At 54.3% G+C, this 17,081-nt stretch overlaps 1 protein-coding gene across 2 annotated transcripts; it reads right to left on the bottom strand.

Moving 5' to 3' along the window:
• Nucleotides 1-4,170: 4,170 nt before the first annotated feature.
• On the bottom strand, nucleotides 4,171-14,478 carry LOC107511271 (kallistatin). Of its 2 annotated transcripts, none has more exons than XM_016145534.2 (6): nucleotides 14,353-14,478; nucleotides 11,926-12,570; nucleotides 8,445-8,718; nucleotides 7,440-7,599; nucleotides 6,441-6,697; nucleotides 4,171-5,279 (listed from the first exon to the last, which is right to left on the bottom strand). In XM_016145534.2, the coding sequence occupies exons 2-5, from the start codon at nucleotides 12,551-12,553 to the stop codon at nucleotides 6,497-6,499; spliced, it is 1,263 nt and encodes a 420-aa protein (XP_016001020.2). In that variant the 5' UTR covers nucleotides 12,554-12,570; nucleotides 14,353-14,478; the 3' UTR covers nucleotides 4,171-5,279; nucleotides 6,441-6,496. The 2 variants fall into 2 exon arrangements, with proteins under 2 accessions (XP_016001020.2, XP_016001021.2); XM_016145535.2 differs by having other exon boundaries at nucleotides 11,926-12,602; nucleotides 14,353-14,467.
• Between the last annotated feature and the right edge of the window lie 2,603 nt (nucleotides 14,479-17,081).

The following is a 17,081-nucleotide window of genomic DNA, read 5'->3' as shown; positions in this document are numbered from 1 at the left end:
CCTCGCTGGCCCCGCCCCGGCCAGCCCTGCCCTCTCCTGTCCTGGAGGGCTGGCAGCCAACAGTTAGGCTGCGGGCAAAGCCACCTGAGAAGTCTGGCCAGCACCAGCCGACCGCCGCCCCACAAGCCCCTGTAGGAAAGCAGAAATTTCCACCCCAAAATATGCCTCTTTGGGGACAGTGATTATTTGAGGCTGGTTAATTTTAAGAAACAGCAGACCGAAGGAAAGCTCTGAAACCCACTCTCCCTCGTAAATGGGCGTTTACACCCGTAAGGGAGACCTCGGTTTGTAGGGGGACCAGGCCTGCCTTCACTGTCCAGGGCCAAGGCCTGGCCAAGAGTCTGCAGAGCCACGTGACCCTCGTTCCTGTGCTTTTCCTGGTCACCTCCCATGATGACTACCCCGCGCTCCAACATTTTCTTTCCGTCTTTAGCTGAGGGTGGCATTTCAAGTCGTGGCTTTAGCCATTTGGGTGACACCCCACACCCAGGCACAGGAACTCCTGGGAGAAGAGACCGGACAGGCGACTAGCGTCCAGCATTTTAGACATAGGGAAGGCGACGCCATCTGGCCAACTTCCCTTTCGCCAGGCCGCTTCCTTTGTTGCCTGCAGCCAGTTTGCTGTAGGTCTGTGGGCGTGAACCCAAGCTCTCCACGGGCCTGTGGGGTTCTGCAGTCATGGGCCCGCCAGCCCGATTCTGGTGGAAGTTAGCCGGCGGGGGCGGGGGGTGCAGGGACTCTCCCCATGACTGAGATGAAGGGATCGCTGTACCAACCCCCGTTATGGCACCAGCAGCTGCACCGAGGCTCGGAAAGGTGAAGGGGAGTTTCAGGGGCAGAGTGGGCGCTAGCCTCCCCGCTGAGCGGGGGAGAAGGGGGAAGCGGAGAGTGGTTAGGTGGTCAGCTAACCGAAGGCACGCAGCTACCCGGGAGGGCCACCAGCACGGGGCTCGGTCCCTCCTGCCTGAGCCTCGCTTTGTTCCTATTGTGCCATGTGACATAAGCAGGAGTCCTTTATCACGTTACCTACAGATTCCCAAACTCTGGTCTACAGGACGGAAACAATTATCGCACACCACGGTAGGACAGATAATAGCTCCCGCCCCCAAGATGTCCACATCCTAATACCCGAAACCTGTGAACGCTATCTTATGTGACAAAAGGGACTTTGCAGATGTAACTTAGTTAAGGATCTTGAAATTGGGGGATCATCGAGGATTACCCAGGTGGGTCCTCGATGTAATCACAAGGGTTCTTTTAAGAGAGGGAGGTGGCAGGTCGGAGTCAGAAGAAGGCAGAGCGATCATGGAAATAAAAGAACGGACATTGCGAAGTGGGACCGGGGCCACGGGACCCCAGAAGACAGCCCCGCCCCCCGACTACCTGATGTGGGCCCAGCGCGGCCTATTTTAGATTTCTGGGCTCCGGAACTGTGAGAAAATTGATCTGTGTCGTTTTAAGCCACTAAAGTTGTCCTAATTTGTCACAGCAGTAACGGAAAACTAGTCCAATGACCCGGAATGTGCTCCAGGTAAAACCACTTGGGCAGGGTGGGGCTGGCCGGGACACCGGAGGCCTTCTCCGGCCCGCGCGGGCGGGGCGCGGGGACGTCTCACGGACTGGGTCCCGAGCTCGCATGCGAAGAACTCTCTCGAGACCCTGGGCAACTTCTGTGTCAACCCCTGACTCCTTGTTGTGAAGGAACAGGGCCCAGGGATGGCTGGTTTCGAAGGATGAGAGCTGAGGGGCTTCTCGGGAGCACGGTACCCTCCTGTATTTGTCTGCTCAGGCCGCCACGACAAGCTCCCTCAGACTGGGCGGCTTGTTGACACTCAGGAGGCGTCCGGAGGCGATGGCGAGAAATCAGTGACGAAGGCCCACGCGAGAGTCTGAGGCTTTCGAACCGCGAGCACAGCGTGTTCTGAGGAAGAGAGACGAGCGACGAGCTCGTCTGGTGACCGGCCCGCTCTTGAGAAGACGTGGTCCTGCGTCCTCAGCGTCCAGGTGGGTGCGAGACGGTCGCCTCTAGATGCACGCCGGTCTGGGTCCTGGAGGTCAGCGGGTCTGGACACACGACCGTTCTCTCCTTAGCCCCTCAGGGGGTGACTGGAGGGTTTTCCGGGGGCTGCTGTGTGGCGGGGCGCAGACACGTCGCTCTGCGAGCACAGACAGGAGAGTTTGGACGGTTAAGTCCCCAGCTCGTTAGGACAGGAGCAGAACCGGTCCCTCGGGCCGCGACCCACCTGATCTCGGTAACTTGGCAGCTCGAGTAGAGAGACATCCTTTCATTTCTTCCCCTTTCATTTCTTCACTGTATTCTTCAGGCTTAATCAGAGGAATTTATTTCTCATAGGTCTGGAGGCTGGAAGTCCAAGATTAAGGTGAAGTCGAGGTTGGTTTCTAGAGAGATCTGTCTTCCCGGGCTGTAAATGGAACATTCTTGCTACGTCCTCACATGGCCTCTTTGTGTAAATTGGGAGGGAGGGGGAGGGGAGGCTTGGGCATCTCTTCGCCCTCTTATAAGGACGCCAGGCCTGTGGTACCAGGGCCCCTCCCTTGTAAATTTACTTAAATTTAATGACTTCTCTAAAGTCCTCTTCTCGACATACAGTCACATTGGGAGTTTGGGCTTCGACCTATGAACTTTGAGGGAGCACAGTCTAGTCCATAACAACTGAGGTGAGTGAGTAGGATGGGCTAGGGGTCAGAATATGGGAATTAAATGGACCAGCTAGGTTGTGAGGGGTTTATTTTTCCATTGACATCAAAAGCAGCCCCATCCCCGACGGGTTATGTATTAAGTGGTATTATCGCCACCTTACAGTTGAGAGAACGGAGGCACAGAGAGGTGGCCCAAGTTCCATGCTGTGTTGTGGGTTGAACTGCACCCCCCGAGTTGAATTCCTAACCCCCAGTACCTTGGAGGTGACTTTGTCTGATATAGGGTCCTTGCAGATGTAATCAGTTAAGACGCGTTGTTCTAGAGGAGGGTGGGCCCTCACGCAACGTGACCGTCGTCTTAATAAAAGGAGGAAGTCCGGACACAGACGTGAGGTTGAGGGGAACACCACGTGAGCACGAAGGCAGAGATTTACAAGCCGAGGGAGACGGGGAGCGTCGCCAGGGGAGAGGCAAGGGGCAGGTGTCCCCTCGAGGCGTCAGGAGGAGCCGGCCCTGCGGATGCCTTGATCTTGGACTGCCAGCCTCCAGAACAAGGGAGGCAATTCACTTCTGTTTGCTAAACCGCTCGGGTTGTGGTGCTTTGTTACAACGGCCCTAACACACTGACGTGCTCAGTAACAGGCGGGGTCCAGGTTCAAAGCCGATTCCGGCTCGAAACCCAGGTTATCGACTGGGGTCTCTGCGGCCTCGTGACGACTCTGGAGACACCGCGTGCATTGCAGGTGCTCAGAGCACGGGAGTTACTCGTCTCGGGTCGGCCCCTCCTCAGAAAGGGCGCCCCGCCTTCCCAGGGAGCTGGCGGTGCAGCGAACTCCGTCCTGCCCTTTGCCAGCCACGTTCATCGGAGCCAGGGGCTCCCAGGTCTGGATTTCCAGGGGACCCAGCGTCCATCCTGCCCTCTCCACTGCTACGGCTGCTGTGGGGCCCCAAGCTGAGTGTTTGCCCCACAGCTCGGGGTCAGTGGAGAAGCTGAGACTGCCGCTCCTCTTGTCTCACTCCAAATTCCCAGTACTGCCCCCCGCCCCCGCACCCCCACACACTGGGGAGACCCCTCTACCTTCCCGGCCAGTGGCCGGCCCCACTTAGGGACTCTTTGTCGAATGAGAGAGCGAATAACCAAACGAACCCTCGGTGCCGCACACCCGCTGACGAAGGTCGTGTCGTCTCTTCACCCTCCGCTGGCATCTGGGGTCCCCCAGACCACACCGCGGATGCTCACGGCGCTCGAATCGCCTCCCAATGCTCTCCCACTGCAGAGTGCGGGAAAACCGTGGTTCTCCTGCCAGAATAGAACTTCCGAAATCGCAAACACACGCGGCCCCTCTGAGTGCTCGACGCCGGTCCCGAAGGACGCCTCCCCAGGGGCGTCACGCCTCCCCACGAACAAGAGATCGCACGGGAGAGCAGCAAACGGGAGGAGGAGGCCCCCGTCCTCGGGGGACAAGGTGTCCCGCACAAACTCTTTTCATTCGTTCATTTATTTATTTATTTTTTAATGTTCCAAAAGGTCATTTTGAAATCTGAGGAGCAGGACTAAATATTTACCTGATCAATTCCAGGGGCTTGTCAGGGGGTGGTGATGCAGAGCAAATAGCTCAGGGACCTTGCTTGGGACGCAGCTTTATTCGATCGGCGCGTTCATTCACCAAGTGTTTGTTGGGCCTCAGCTGCACGCTCGACTGTGAACGAGCCTCACCGGGGCCAGCACAGGGTGAACAGGGCCCCACCTTCGAGGCTTCTGTCTAACGGGGCCCCAGCGGGGTGCAGGGGGCAGAGATTACTCTCTCGTTGGATGATACGATGACAGCTTGCTTTAGGGAAGAGACGAGGCATTCCGGGAGATCCTGGCAGGATGCAGATTCTCGGAGATGGGGGAGGGAGCATTCTGGGTGACAGGGACCTGCAGGAGCCGTGGCCTGGAGGTGAGAGGCCACGGGCCCCCGGGAGAACAGCCGGGAGAGGCAGGAGGGACCAGATCAGGGAGGGCTGAGGAGTGTGGATTTTATTTCGTAGGCGATAGGGAGCCGCTGAGTGTGTTCGGGCCCGGGAGGGGTGAGCTTAATCGGAATCAGAGAACGTCGTTCTCAGGGCTGAGCTGAGGGTGCCCGTGCCTCACGTTCACACGTCGCCCCGCGGTGCCGCGGCATCGTGACCCCGGGTCTATGCCTCCTTTCGGGCTTGTCCGAGACTCTGGGATCCCCGCCCCCGCCCCCGCCCCCGCCTCCATAGGGCAGAGTTGGGAGTGAGTCAGCTTGTACCCGACTTGATTTCTTAACTGGCTGTTAATAAAGAAAACACACTCCGACTTCCCAGCAGATGCAGGGGAAATGACCCAATGTTTTAGTCACACTCTTGTTTTCCAGCCGGTAAACCCGGGACGGGGAACGGAGGGCCGGGCAGCGTCCTGAAGCATTACTCAGTCCTTTTCCACACACAGCCCGGAGCCGCTGTGGTCAGCGGTGGACGGTCCTGCTCGGCAGTGTCCTCGTTTGGGAACTTGCCTTTGTCGGCGCTGTCCGGGGGCCGTGCCGTCCGGCTCGGGGCTGTTCCACAGGCAGGGAGGGAGCCAGCCACGGGGTCTTTCCTTCCTCTCTCACCTGTACACCGTAAAAAAGCGGTCTGTCTCTCACTCTAGAGATTAGTTTCCTGGTTCCCCACAACGAGTCTATTCTGAAATTGGCGTCCGAGGACCCTGCCATGCGACTCTGGAACAGTCGTCAGTGCCAGGGGTGGCTCTCAGCATGTTCTCAGCCGGGTTGGTGACAGGGAGGCCTCCTTTCTCTGATGCACTGGCCATCAGGAAAACCCACAGGGCCCCGCCCGGAGAAATCCATTTGCTGGAAATCACAGGCTTGAGACAAACACGGCCAGATGCTATCGGCTTGCCTCCCCCCTGGGAGGGGTACAGGTTTATTCTCACAGATTCTAGGTGGATTCCCTCCCCACTCCCCCACCCCCAAGGGAATTCACCCCACATACTCAAAGAGGGTCTGAGCTAGACCACCTGGGCCAGCATCACCCAGGAGGGGAAACTGAGACCCAAAGAGGAGGGGCTTTGCCTGAGGCAGAGCAGGGACGTGAGAACGGACCTCCGGCCTGTGATCACATGCTCTTCCTTCTTCCGCGGAGCACCCGCGGCCACGGCCATGTGCTCCGGGGCAGATGCTGGCCACAGCCCCACGGCCGCAGGCTGGGGCAGTACCTGTGTCACCTGGACGGCTGCCTGCCTGCCTCACTGAGCCCTCCTCGCCAGGTCTCTGTGGTAGCTCCTTGGTTGGGGTTCTCCTTGCCAAGCTGAGCCCCACACCCTGGAACAAGGCACCGAACCTGCCCGGGGGCTGCTGGCTGCCCGCGCTGCTTCCCCCTTCTGCAGACGCCGGCCCACAGGAAGTCGGAGCACCCCCGTGTCTGGGACCAGGTATGGCCAGGGGAGTGAGGGGCCAACCCCAGAGAAACGGAGAAGGAGTGCAATTATCGAGCATCTGCCAAGTTCAAGGCACCTCATAGCCAGGCTCCTCGTAGCCATCGTTGGTTTAATTCGCATAGCCACCCGGGGAGGGCTTCTCCCACTTTGGGGAGCAGAAGCTTATTCACTGAGATTACATGATCTGCCCGAGGTTGCATAGCCCCAGAGAGTTGAGTGTCTAGTCCATATCCATCTGGTACCCCCCACATCCCACCCCCTCACCAGCAGCTTCTGCCCAGACCCCTGGCATCTTCTACCTCCCGACCCCCTCTCCCAAGGCAGAGCGGCTTACAGCCAGGCCCCCAGGCCACGTCCTCGTCCTCCCATGGACAGGCCGCTCCGGGAGGACTATGCTTTTGTGGGGTCGACCACCTTGCCCAGAAAGAGGATGCTCTGGGTGTCGGTAGAAAAGATCGCCACGAGGAAAGGCCGGTTGAACCGAAGGACTCGGTGATTGTGAAAGGCGGACAGGAAGATGACAGAGACGCTGGTGGCCGCGGCGGCCTCCGTGCCAGCCTCGTCCACATCCAGGATGGCCTTGTGGAAACTCTGGGAGGGAAATCACAGCGTTATTTCTGAGAAAACACAGCTGGGGGCTCAGGGAAGACTGAGGGGACCAGAGGTCGCCGGAGATCGGTCCTGCGGCTCACCGCATGCAAAGCCACTTGCCGGGGACGTCACAGCAGGAATGTCTATGTTGGGCGGCTTGTCGAGCTGAATGACCTTTCTATTTCCACAATAACGATAGCTACCGTTCACTGATCACTTCCCATGTCCCCAGCACGCTTTCCAGTCTTCAAAATCACCCTATGATATTGGCGCATTCTGTCTATCTTACAGATGAGGAAATCACATTCAGAGGCTCCGTGGCCCTTTCGTGCCTTAAGGAAGAACTGGGATTCAAACTCTCGACCAAAGCCGAGGCTCTGCCCTCCAGTTCGCTTCCGCCCGCTGAGCTGAAGTCATCGGCCCCTTTCTCTCCTCTAAGACACCTCCGGGACGCACACGCACCCGGCCCAGCCTCAGCGTGTCCTTCCTCTGCGTCTGGCTCTGCGTTTGTCCCTCTCCGTGGCCACGATCTATGAAGATGCCGACTGGACAGGGGCCGGGTGGATGCTGTACCCCCAGCAGCAAGCGTCACCCTCAGCATGCGGTGTGTCGCGTCACAGATGCCCGTGCCCGTGGACAATCGCACGGACTCAGGCAGGGAGAGCGACCGCCGCCCAGCAGCTCCCGAGGGGCGGGCGTTCCCACCGAGGCCTCTCGGTGTTCACGGCCACCGATGACTTACCCTGGACACCAGCAGGTTTTCCTGTGTGGCGATGCCGGACAAATTAGCCTGTGGCGAAAACAGGGCCCTGATGCCCAGCTTGGGCAATATCTGATCTAAGTCATAGGAGCCGGAAATGGAGAACTTGGGAAAATGCAACTCGAGCTTCCTGTAAAAAGAGCTGGAAGAGGCAGTGAATTAAACGACGGGCGTCCTGAGCGAGCTGGGGACCGCGGCCGGGCCGTGCTGTCCCCGACTGGACCCTCCGGCCGGCTCCCGCCACCTGGGTCCTGCCGCCACGCGCCCCCGACTGCCCCACCCTTCATGCGTGTCCCCAGGGGCTTGAGGCCGGGGCCTGTGGTCTGTGGGACCTCCCCGCCTCGGACGCTCGTCCACAGCAGAGCTGGCTTCCCGAGGGCGTGCCAGGTGCCCGGGGAGATGCGCGTCTCCCCGTGTGGCAGTCTTGCTCGGCCTCTGTTGGGGCCTTGTGGTTTTCACTCGTTAGGAACCAGATAATGTATCTGGATCGGGTTCCTGTGCCACGTGAACGGTGTGACCTTTCCATCCACATACGGCCTAGAGTTCAGGTCCTCGTGTGGTATGTGGCGGGAGACTGTTCACAACGCTCGTAGCCCCGGGGCGATGTGAAACTTCCTCGCTACTTCCCAAAGTGGGCGGGTGGGTTTCCTCAAACCCCTCCAGCCGGTTCAGCCAGCCGCCTCGCCTGGAGGTCTCCTCGGCTCCGCCGAGCAGCAGCGGGGCCTTCGAGAGCCAGCGTCACTTCCCCCAAGGCCCGCGCAGCGTGAGGGCTGCATCCTGAACTCAGACCCCCCTAACTCCTAGTCTGGTTCTCCTCTCCCCGATGGGATCCCATATTGGATGCAACAGGAGAGCCCACGATTTAAGGAAACTCATAGAGGAGATAAGAATTCCTCCGTGATTTCGCATTCGCCCCCGGTCGTGGGCAGCGGCCTTCGTTAGAAGGCTCCGTGTGAAGGGCAGTGCCCCACGTGGCACCCCAGTTACCTTATCTGGAGCAGGTCGTTCCACCTGGTCAGCATCTCTGGAGTCAACACCTCTTCTATCTGCTTCATTTTCCCTTGGTCAGGAAGGATGAAAAAGGCCTTTGCGTTTCCTTTGTAATCCATCCTCAGCACAGAGCAGGGCAAGTACCTGTCGTGAAGGTACCAGTGGTGGTGCTTATCCTGAAACATCATAGGCACCTTGACCTTTGTGTTCTCATCGATGTAGAAGTCTCTTGGACTGGTCCTCGAGGGATTAAATGGTTTCTTCCACAAAGCTGAAGGGAAGAAGGGAAGAAGGGGCAGAGTGGCCATGGACCAACGAGCCAACCCTCCAGGGAACGCCACCCCCCAACCCCACAGTCGCCCCAGGCCCCCACCTTCCCATCTCATCAGGATGTACATTTAGATCATTCACAGCCCGAGGTGCCTGGGGAAAGGGGTCTCCCAGGGTTCACTTAGATTCAAAATTGAGAGAAGCCAGAGGACATCAGCAAAGTTGTTGCAAGTCTTCACCAATTCCTTAAAAATTGTTGCACTTGCATTTTTTGCCAAGCTGGTGTTTATTTAGTGGAAACTCGTGCACTTTCTTGGTTGCAAATGAGGCTGAATAACCAACCTTTTATACATTTATGGACCAACTAGATGTCCTCTGTTTTCAGTTCAATGCCAGTTCATTTTTGTCTTTAACCTGTACTTCTGCAGGGCCGTTTCTTAGTGATTTAAGGGGTTCTTTCTGAATACTCGTTGCGCATCAGTTATGTGTGTTGCGAATACATCCCCCCGTTGCTGGCTGGTCTTTTCATTCCCAGTGATCCAAATCCTTCGCTTTAATGCAGTGGACATCGATCTTTTCCTTTGAGGTTAGATCTTCTGTGTCTTGGTTAGGAAAACTTTCCACACCTCCAGGTCATGAAAGCATTCTCCTATGTTTCCTTCTAGAAGCTTTTGTCTTACCTTTTGCATTTAGGGCTTGACTCAACCAGGAGTTAATACTTAATGACCGCTGGGTGGGGGAAGGGTCTGAAGGCGTTTTTCCCCCATCAGAGGGCCTAGTCGTCCCAGTACCAATTTTTTAATTTGTTCTTTCTCCAACGCTCTCTCATGCCAGCTTCGACAAGTATCAAATGTCCATATAGTCACGAGGTCACTTCTGAGCTCTGTTTTGGCCTCTCACTATTCTGCCCCATTAGTCTGTTTGTAGCACACAGTCTAAATAAATATACTTATAGTAAGTCTTGCTCTGTAGCAGGCCGATTTCTCGTCTTAGCTATTCTTGGCCCTTTGCTCTCTCATATACACTTTAGAATCAGCTTGATAACTGTCACCAGAATGAAAAAAAAAATCCCGTTAGGGTTTTGATTGGGATTACATCAAACATTTAGATGATTTGGGGGAAAGAATGGCCATCTTTACTATCTTCTTCATGAATGTAGTTTATCTGTTTTTCGTTTAAGTCTTTTAAAATCTCTCTCAATATAATCTTATCCACAGAGGTCCCGAGCGTCTTTTGTTTGTACTCTTCTAAGTGCTTTTCGTTTTTGAAGATAAGCACAACTATTCCATGCGGCCTACGCCGAGGTCTTGGGGCTGCGTTTGCTGCCCCGGAGTGCCGGGCAGATGTGTCTGAGGGCAGGACGTCTCTACTTCTCTTCTGTTTCTGAGGAACTTTACTTTCTTGTGCCCCAAACAGTAACCTTGTCAGATCTAGGTGTCTTTCAGGAAGAGAGCACCCACAATTATTATTTCTGACTAGATCTTTGGGTGGAGAGATGGTGCATTCTGTATATTTAAATCATATTTTAAAAAGAATGGAGTCAGAAGAATATTGTGCAGCCGCTACAATGAGATCTAAATAAAGCTTTCCCTGGCATAAAACTACACACACACACACACATGCACGCACGCACGCACACACGCATACACGAGTGCGTGCAAAAGCTGGTAACATCTGAATAAAGTCTGCAGACCGCGCCCCCGTCACGTTCCTGGTGTTGCTGTTATATCATGGCGACGTAAGATGTCATCTAGGGAATGGGACCATTCTGTACTACTTTGCAACTTCCTATGAATTTAGAGTTACTGCAGACTTAAAAAAAAAGTTTTTTTTCACAGTTTCCAGCAGTGCGCAAGAATTCCTCATGTGAAATGCAAGCGATGACCAGTTTGGCTGGACGGTCCATCTGGGACTTTCTGCCAGAATCCCACTCTCTGTAGATTCAGGTTTGAGCGTGAGATTGGGAGGTCGACGGGAAGCAGCCACTGCTCACGGGCAGATAGGACGATGACGAGACCTAGAGGAGCCCCAGGTGCTGCAGCTCACCCACACCCTCTTCCGAGTTGGTTGCCCCAGCTTTAGTCCTGCTGACCAACAGTGTCACCAAGCCAAGTGTCCAGCATGGGCCTCTCCAAAGCTCCCCCGACACGGGCCCCTTCTGGTGGCTGGACGTGCCTGGCACGTAGATTCCTTATAAGCTCTAGATTGTCCACCTACATGAGCAACTTTTTCTCTGTCCCTCCATCTCCGTCTCTTTCCAGAACTTCACTTCCCCAGCCGCTCCCACAATCGTGCCGGATCTAATTCCCATAACAACCCCTTTTTCCTTAACCTTCCAGGTGGCCTCGCTTTGCTGGTGGAACCCTGACAGATACACACTGTACAAAACTGTCCCCACACTGTGATTTCAGCTGTGTTAACACATGCATGTGAACCAAAACCTGGGAAACGTGATGCTAAAATGTTAACATTAGTCGCCTCAGGGTGGTAGGATTGTGGGCAATTTCTATTTTCTCTTTCGTTTTTTAAGGTATTATTAAGGTTTTCAAAATGGAGATCATTATCATGAGAGTAGTCACAATTACTGTAATTATTTAGAGTATGCATAATGGTCAGGGGTTGGGCAAACCTCTTTTGCAAAGGGCCAGAAAGTGCTTTGCAGATCATTCTGTCTCTATAGCAACTGCTTATCTCTGCGTAAATGAAAGCAGCCAGAGGCACTACATAAAGGGGTGGGCGTGGCTGTGTGCCAATAAAACTTTATTTACAAAAACAAGGGGCCCAGCAGATTTGGCTGGGGTCTGTAGTTTGCGCGTCCCCTTAGAGCCTCTCCTAAAGTGCATACCAATATTAGACATCATTTAATCCTTAGAATAAAAATCTGAAGCAGGGACTCTTATTATCCTTGCTCCAAGCAAACAGCTTGCCCTATCGATGCTTCATTATGAATCCGACAATTTACCTCATGATCATTGGATATAATGCATATTATAAAGTACTGTTATTAAGGAAACATGTCCAAAGATATGAAGGGATGGAAACTTCAAGGCTACATAATCTTAAATACCTGGCACTCTCACATTAAATCTTCCGAGGGCTCTTCAACCTTATCAGACCCAATGCATCCACTTTCTGTTTTAAAAAATTCTCAATTCATCAATAAATTGGGTGAAGAAGATATAGGATCCACTAACAAATTGACTCTTACCTTTGAAGTAAATGTAATTCACCAGCACCATCATCGTATCTGTGCTGAGCCCACCGACCAAGTTCTTAATCTTCCCTCGAGTTTCCTCCTCGACGTGGTCATTGATAAGCTGGGCCGTGCCCTGGGCGTCAAGGAAGTTGGTGCGGAGGAGTTTGGACTCGTAGAAGACCATGGTGTCATTAAGGAATCTCGGAAGGAGCGGCAGGTCCTGGCTCAGGAAAAGGGCACTGCCTATGCGTGTCTCTAGCTTGTCATCCGGGAGGTTGAGAGTGTGCAGAAGGTGCTGGAAGCCCTGGTGGATGTCGGACTCAGACACCTCCGTGAGGTTGAAGCCCAGACCCTGGAGGATCTGGGTCAAAGTGTGCGAGCGGGCCCCCAGGGACAGCATGGCATAGGCGGCGGAGATGCTCAGCGGGGAGAAGAAGATGTTGCTTCCGGGGGCTTCGGAAGCCATCAGGTGGTAGAGGTTGAAGGCAAAGGCGGTGTTGCTCGGGGCGATCTTGAGGCTGGGGGAGCCCTCGCCTGGGCCCGGAGCCTCCTGAGAGTGGTTGTGAGTATGACATTGGCTATCGTGAGAAAGGGCCAGTAGGCCAACCGGGAGAAGGAGCAGGCACTTGGCGAGATGCATCTTCTGAGCTCTCAGGTCTATAGGAGAGAAGAGAGTGCCCAGGAAATTCCTGTAGCAAGGATACCCAGCTTTACCGAGCAGTCAGGCTGGGGACACGGCCCCAGAATGGTAAGTGACATTCTCAGCTCCTGCAGATGAGCTCATGACAGACCAGCAAACACCCAGCACCCTCCACGGGCGAGGTGACAGCGATGCCCTCTGGCATGCTGCTCACATTCACCATCTCATCTCATTGCCCGTGTCATGAGCTCGGCATGACACTGAACTCCACCCTCATCACGGAGGTGGGTAAACAGAGCCTCCCCAAGTGGCTTCGCCAAGTCACCTATGGTAAATATCTGAGCTGGAACATAGGTGTCTAGACTCGCGGCCTGGGGCGCCTTCTACCATGTGGGTCCCTTTCCTTGGCCCAATGACCCATTTCACCAAAGGCGCTAAATCACCAGAGGTGGTTTTAGCGTCTGTCTGCTCCACATACTCGTGGCCTCGTGGCACGCTGTGCAGTTTGCAAAAATCACGTTTACGCCATTTTGTGTGACCCACTTACCCAGGTCGAGGTCGGTAGAACGGGTATTCTCATCTCCCCGCACGGATGAGCCCACAGATGTTGAATAAAATGATTTGCTCAAAGTCTCTGGGGGGAAGAATTGGTTCCTTTTCCTAATGAAATCCACCTGCCCTAAACAAGATGCTTTGTTTTCTCTACCAAATCCACTCTGCGCCATCCAGTGGCCTAGTTCTGAGCCCCAAACCCAGCCGTCATCTCTGACACCTCTCGGGCCTTCTGCTCAACCCCCCAACCCCTCCCCCAGCCCACAGCTTCTCCCTTCCTCTCAGCCCCTCCACCGCCATGAGCCTCACTCAAGTCTCCGGCATCTTTCACCCAGAAAAGGGTCAGAAAGTTTTTCCTGTCAAGGGCCAGATAGTAAACATCTCGGGCGTTGTGGGCCGTGCGGTCGCTGCTGCGGCCACTCGGCTTGGCCGTGCCACCTGGAGAGAGGCCGCAGACAAGACGGGCACGGAGGGTCACGGCTGTGCCCCCGTAAAATTTTATTTCTGGACACTGAAATTTGAATTTCATCTACTTTTGATATGCCACAAAACGCTTGGGTTTTTTTTTTTTTTTCAACCACCTAAAACCTTCGTGTCTATGTGGAATCTCTTTCATTCTTAGCTCGTGGGCAACATGAAAAAAGGGAGCGAGCCCGGTTTCACTCACCGGCCGTGGCTTGCGGAACCCTGACCGGCGGCAGCTTCCTAACTGGTCTTTCTACTCTCTGTATGTCGTACAGTTATTCGAGTGTCATTTAAAAACACGCATGGAACCCACTCGACACCCCTCCACTCACCGTGGCTTCTTAGCAGCCACGGTCACTTCTCCCCTGGCCCCGGCTCTCACGGACTTCCCCGTGGCTTCGCCGTGAGCTCACCCAGGATTCTGCTGGGAGGCAGCAGGGCCGGCCCAGGCTGTGTCCAGCCTGGGGGAGGGGGAGGCCATTTCTGGGTGTGAGCATTAATCCCCCCCTCCTCCCTCCCCTGGTGCAGTGAGGACATTGGTGTGACCAGTGTGGGGGGCTTTTCAGCCTGAGGATTTCTCACCTCTAGGTAGAGTGACCAATTATCTCAGTTTTCCCAAGACTTTCCTAGTTTGACTCTACTTGTCTGTTCGGCTCAAGTAAACTCTAACAAACTCTTACACATTCTCCTACAGGTTTGGATGTTCTTACGTTGACAAAGCACCGAAAATCTTGTGTCCCAGAACCCCGAGTCCTCCCTTCAGAGTGCCCCTCGGTACTCACGGCACAATCGATGCTGGAGTGGCCCCGGACGGTCGTCTGAGCCATCGAGGTGGCCCAGGAATGTGGCTTGGGTTTATCAAGCCCAGGAGGATTGAAGAGCACCCTCTGCAGCACCTACCGCCTCCCCAGGTAGGTAATTATTAATGAACAGACAAGGAAGTGGGTTAAGCATGGAGTCTCAACGCAGGGAGAACCCTCGCTGGGAGCTGGCTCCCCTTTTTCCACGGAAGCCCCGTCTTCCCTCCCGGGAGACCCCAAGGGGCAAGGGTGACAGGGGTGGGACTGGACCCTTCCTTGGGCCAGGAATGCAATTGCACCTTTCCTCTTTAACTGTGGAGCCTGAAGCTGCTCTCTCTCCCAGAATGAGTGAACCCCAGCTTCCTTGGATGATTTCGGGGCGGCTGGATGTGTGGGTGGCATCTGGCTGTTTCTCAAGCCATTAGGGTCAGGACCACAGGGAGCGATGTAGCCCTCAGTGTCAACACTGAGATGTGAACAAGATGCCCTTGACATTCAAGCTTCCTCCAGCAGGCTTTTCTGCATGTGCCTCCAGGCACTTGGGCCTTGGTGGAATATGAGTCATGGAGCAACAGATTTGGGCTGGGAGCCCTGAACTGGGCAGCGCACAGAGAGGCAGACCAGGTCCAAGCCCAGGGCTGGACCCAGCTGGCCTAGGGGCCTCATCCCAGTTCCGCTGCTGGGCTCAATGAGGCTCAAGGTGTCAACAAAAAAAGGTGTTCTCTGGAAAGCAACTTCACAGGGTGATGTGAAAATAAATTCCTAACTGGGTAGGTCATGGGGGTAGTCACACCCCAGGCCTGTGACTACTTTAGCAAAAGGTTTATCTTTGCCTTAAGTGAGCCCTGTTCATTGTTTCTGTGCAACTTAGAAATGCCTCTTTTCAGACCCCTCCGTCTGCAGCTGACCACCACCCCCTGGAGAGGGCATGTCATCTTGTTAACTACCCTGCAATTCAAACCTCGCTTTGCTTTCTCTGATTTCTCTCTGTCCACTGAGAACTCGCTTTCAGGTGTCTCCTCTATTTGACTCAAAGTTTTACAAAAATTCTCTACAGGTGTGGACATCCTTACGTCAATAAAGGGCATGTCCAAATTTATAAGACAAGAATGCGTCAACACCAGGAAAAGAGAGGAACTCGATGTGCCAGATAGCAGTAAGAACTATTACGTCACTTAATTCCCTCTCTCTCTGTCTCTCTGTCTCTGTCTCTCTCTCTCTCTCTCTCCTTATCCCATTTACAGATGAGAAAACTAACAGCCAGAGAAATCGTTAGCTCAGATTCCAGAGTCGAAATTTGCACCCTGGACCACTCTTTCTCTGCATGCACAACCCCTCCTCTAGAAGATGAGGGCCAATCTTGCTCGCTGCTGTGACCCGGGTGCTAGAACAGGGTCTGGCAGACAATCAGTGCTGCAGCAATATTCACTGAGTGAAAGAATGAAGGAAAGATGTTGATTTTAGGTCTCGCAAGTGCAAAAATAAATGATTCCCTTCACGACGGTCTACAATTGGGTTTTTGCTTCCTTAGTCTGGCTTTCTGCAATGAGTTAGAGGCTGATGCAACAAATTCTGAGGTTCAGCGTGTGCCTAGCTGTACCTGGAAAGACAGGGGGCCTGACCTCGCTGTGAGTACACAGCCACTGCCCTTTGCTCCCTGGCATCTGCCATTGCGATGCTCTAGACAGAGGTTAAACTTTGGAATCAGACAGGACCTGCCGCCACTGAGCCGTGTGACCTCGAGCAAGTCACTCCACCTCTCTGAACCTCACTTTCCTCATTCATCAAATTAGGAGCAATTGCTAATTGGAAAGGCCGATATGAGGGGCACAGGGTGGCACCCTTGATGTGTCCAGTTCTACGTCAGGCTCAAGGGGTATTTCCTTCTTCTCTCCAGGCTCCCTGCCATGGTGGGGAGCAGGAGCTCGGGGTCCACACTGCCTGGGTAGAATCCTGGCTCCACAACTGGTTAAGTTACTTACTTCTCTCGGTGTTCTCATCTGTCATCTGTGGGTGATAGCTGTTCCTAAATCTCATGGCTTTCATGAGGAATCAGTGAATTCATTTCGACAAAGTGCTTGGAATAAAGTTTGGCAACAGTAAGCGCAAAGCGAGTGTGAGTTGTTCTATTGTCATATTCCGGTCCTTTTGTGCACTATTTGTTGATCCCAAAATGTAAATATGGCTAAATCGTGTTTTCACGCTTCTTTGCATCGTGGTCCCAATAGAATATCTCGAGTCGCTTCGGTCGCTCCCTGAAATACACGTGTGCACCCACACTTCCCAGTCTAAAGAGACTTGGCTCCCACGAAGTCCACATGGTCACTGTGTGTCAGGGTAGCCGTTCTCCCCCACGGGAAGCAGTCCATGCGATGGGAAGATGGAAATGACCTTCAGATCTTTACAGGGAGTCACTGTCTGAGGGTGTGGCGGGAATGGGGGGCCGATGGCCCTCAGCACAGGTGGCAGGCTGGACTCAGCCTCTAGCTCGGAGCTCATTCCTGCCCAGAATCCAGCTGCTCCTTATCCTAAGGCCTCTGGGAGGGCTTGAGGATTGTGAAAACTTTGCACCTTACACCCTGGAATGCCGTGAGTGTCTCATTAATCGCCCATGAGGTCCAAGTGGGCAACAAAGCATGTCACAGTCCCTTCTGTCTCTCTGTATCAGAACAGGCGTGGCTTAAAGAAGATGCCTAATAAAAGCTGGTGAA

The sequence above is a fragment of the Rousettus aegyptiacus genome, unplaced genomic scaffold (assembly GCF_014176215.1).
Source record: "Rousettus aegyptiacus isolate mRouAeg1 unplaced genomic scaffold, mRouAeg1.p scaffold_m13_p_3, whole genome shotgun sequence".
NCBI lineage: Eukaryota > Metazoa > Chordata > Mammalia > Chiroptera > Pteropodidae > Rousettus > Rousettus aegyptiacus.
This window is presented reverse-complemented; position numbering and strand designations above follow the sequence as displayed.

What these genes read in the sequence shown, in the direction of transcription:
- LOC107511271 (XM_016145534.2), bottom strand. Translation starts at nt 12,553, where the DNA reads ATGCATCTCGCCAAGTGCCTGCTCCTTCTCCCGGTTGGCCTACTGGCC. An exon ending in AACGACCTGCTCCAGATAAG is followed by an intron (nt 7,600 to 8,444) that starts GTAACTGGGGTG and finishes TGCCTCTTCCAG; the next exon opens with CTCTTTTTACAGGAAGCTCG. An exon ending in AAAACCTGCTGGTGTCCAGG is followed by an intron (nt 6,698 to 7,439) that starts GTAAGTCATCGG and finishes TTTCCCTCCCAG; the next exon opens with AGTTTCCACAAGGCCATCCT.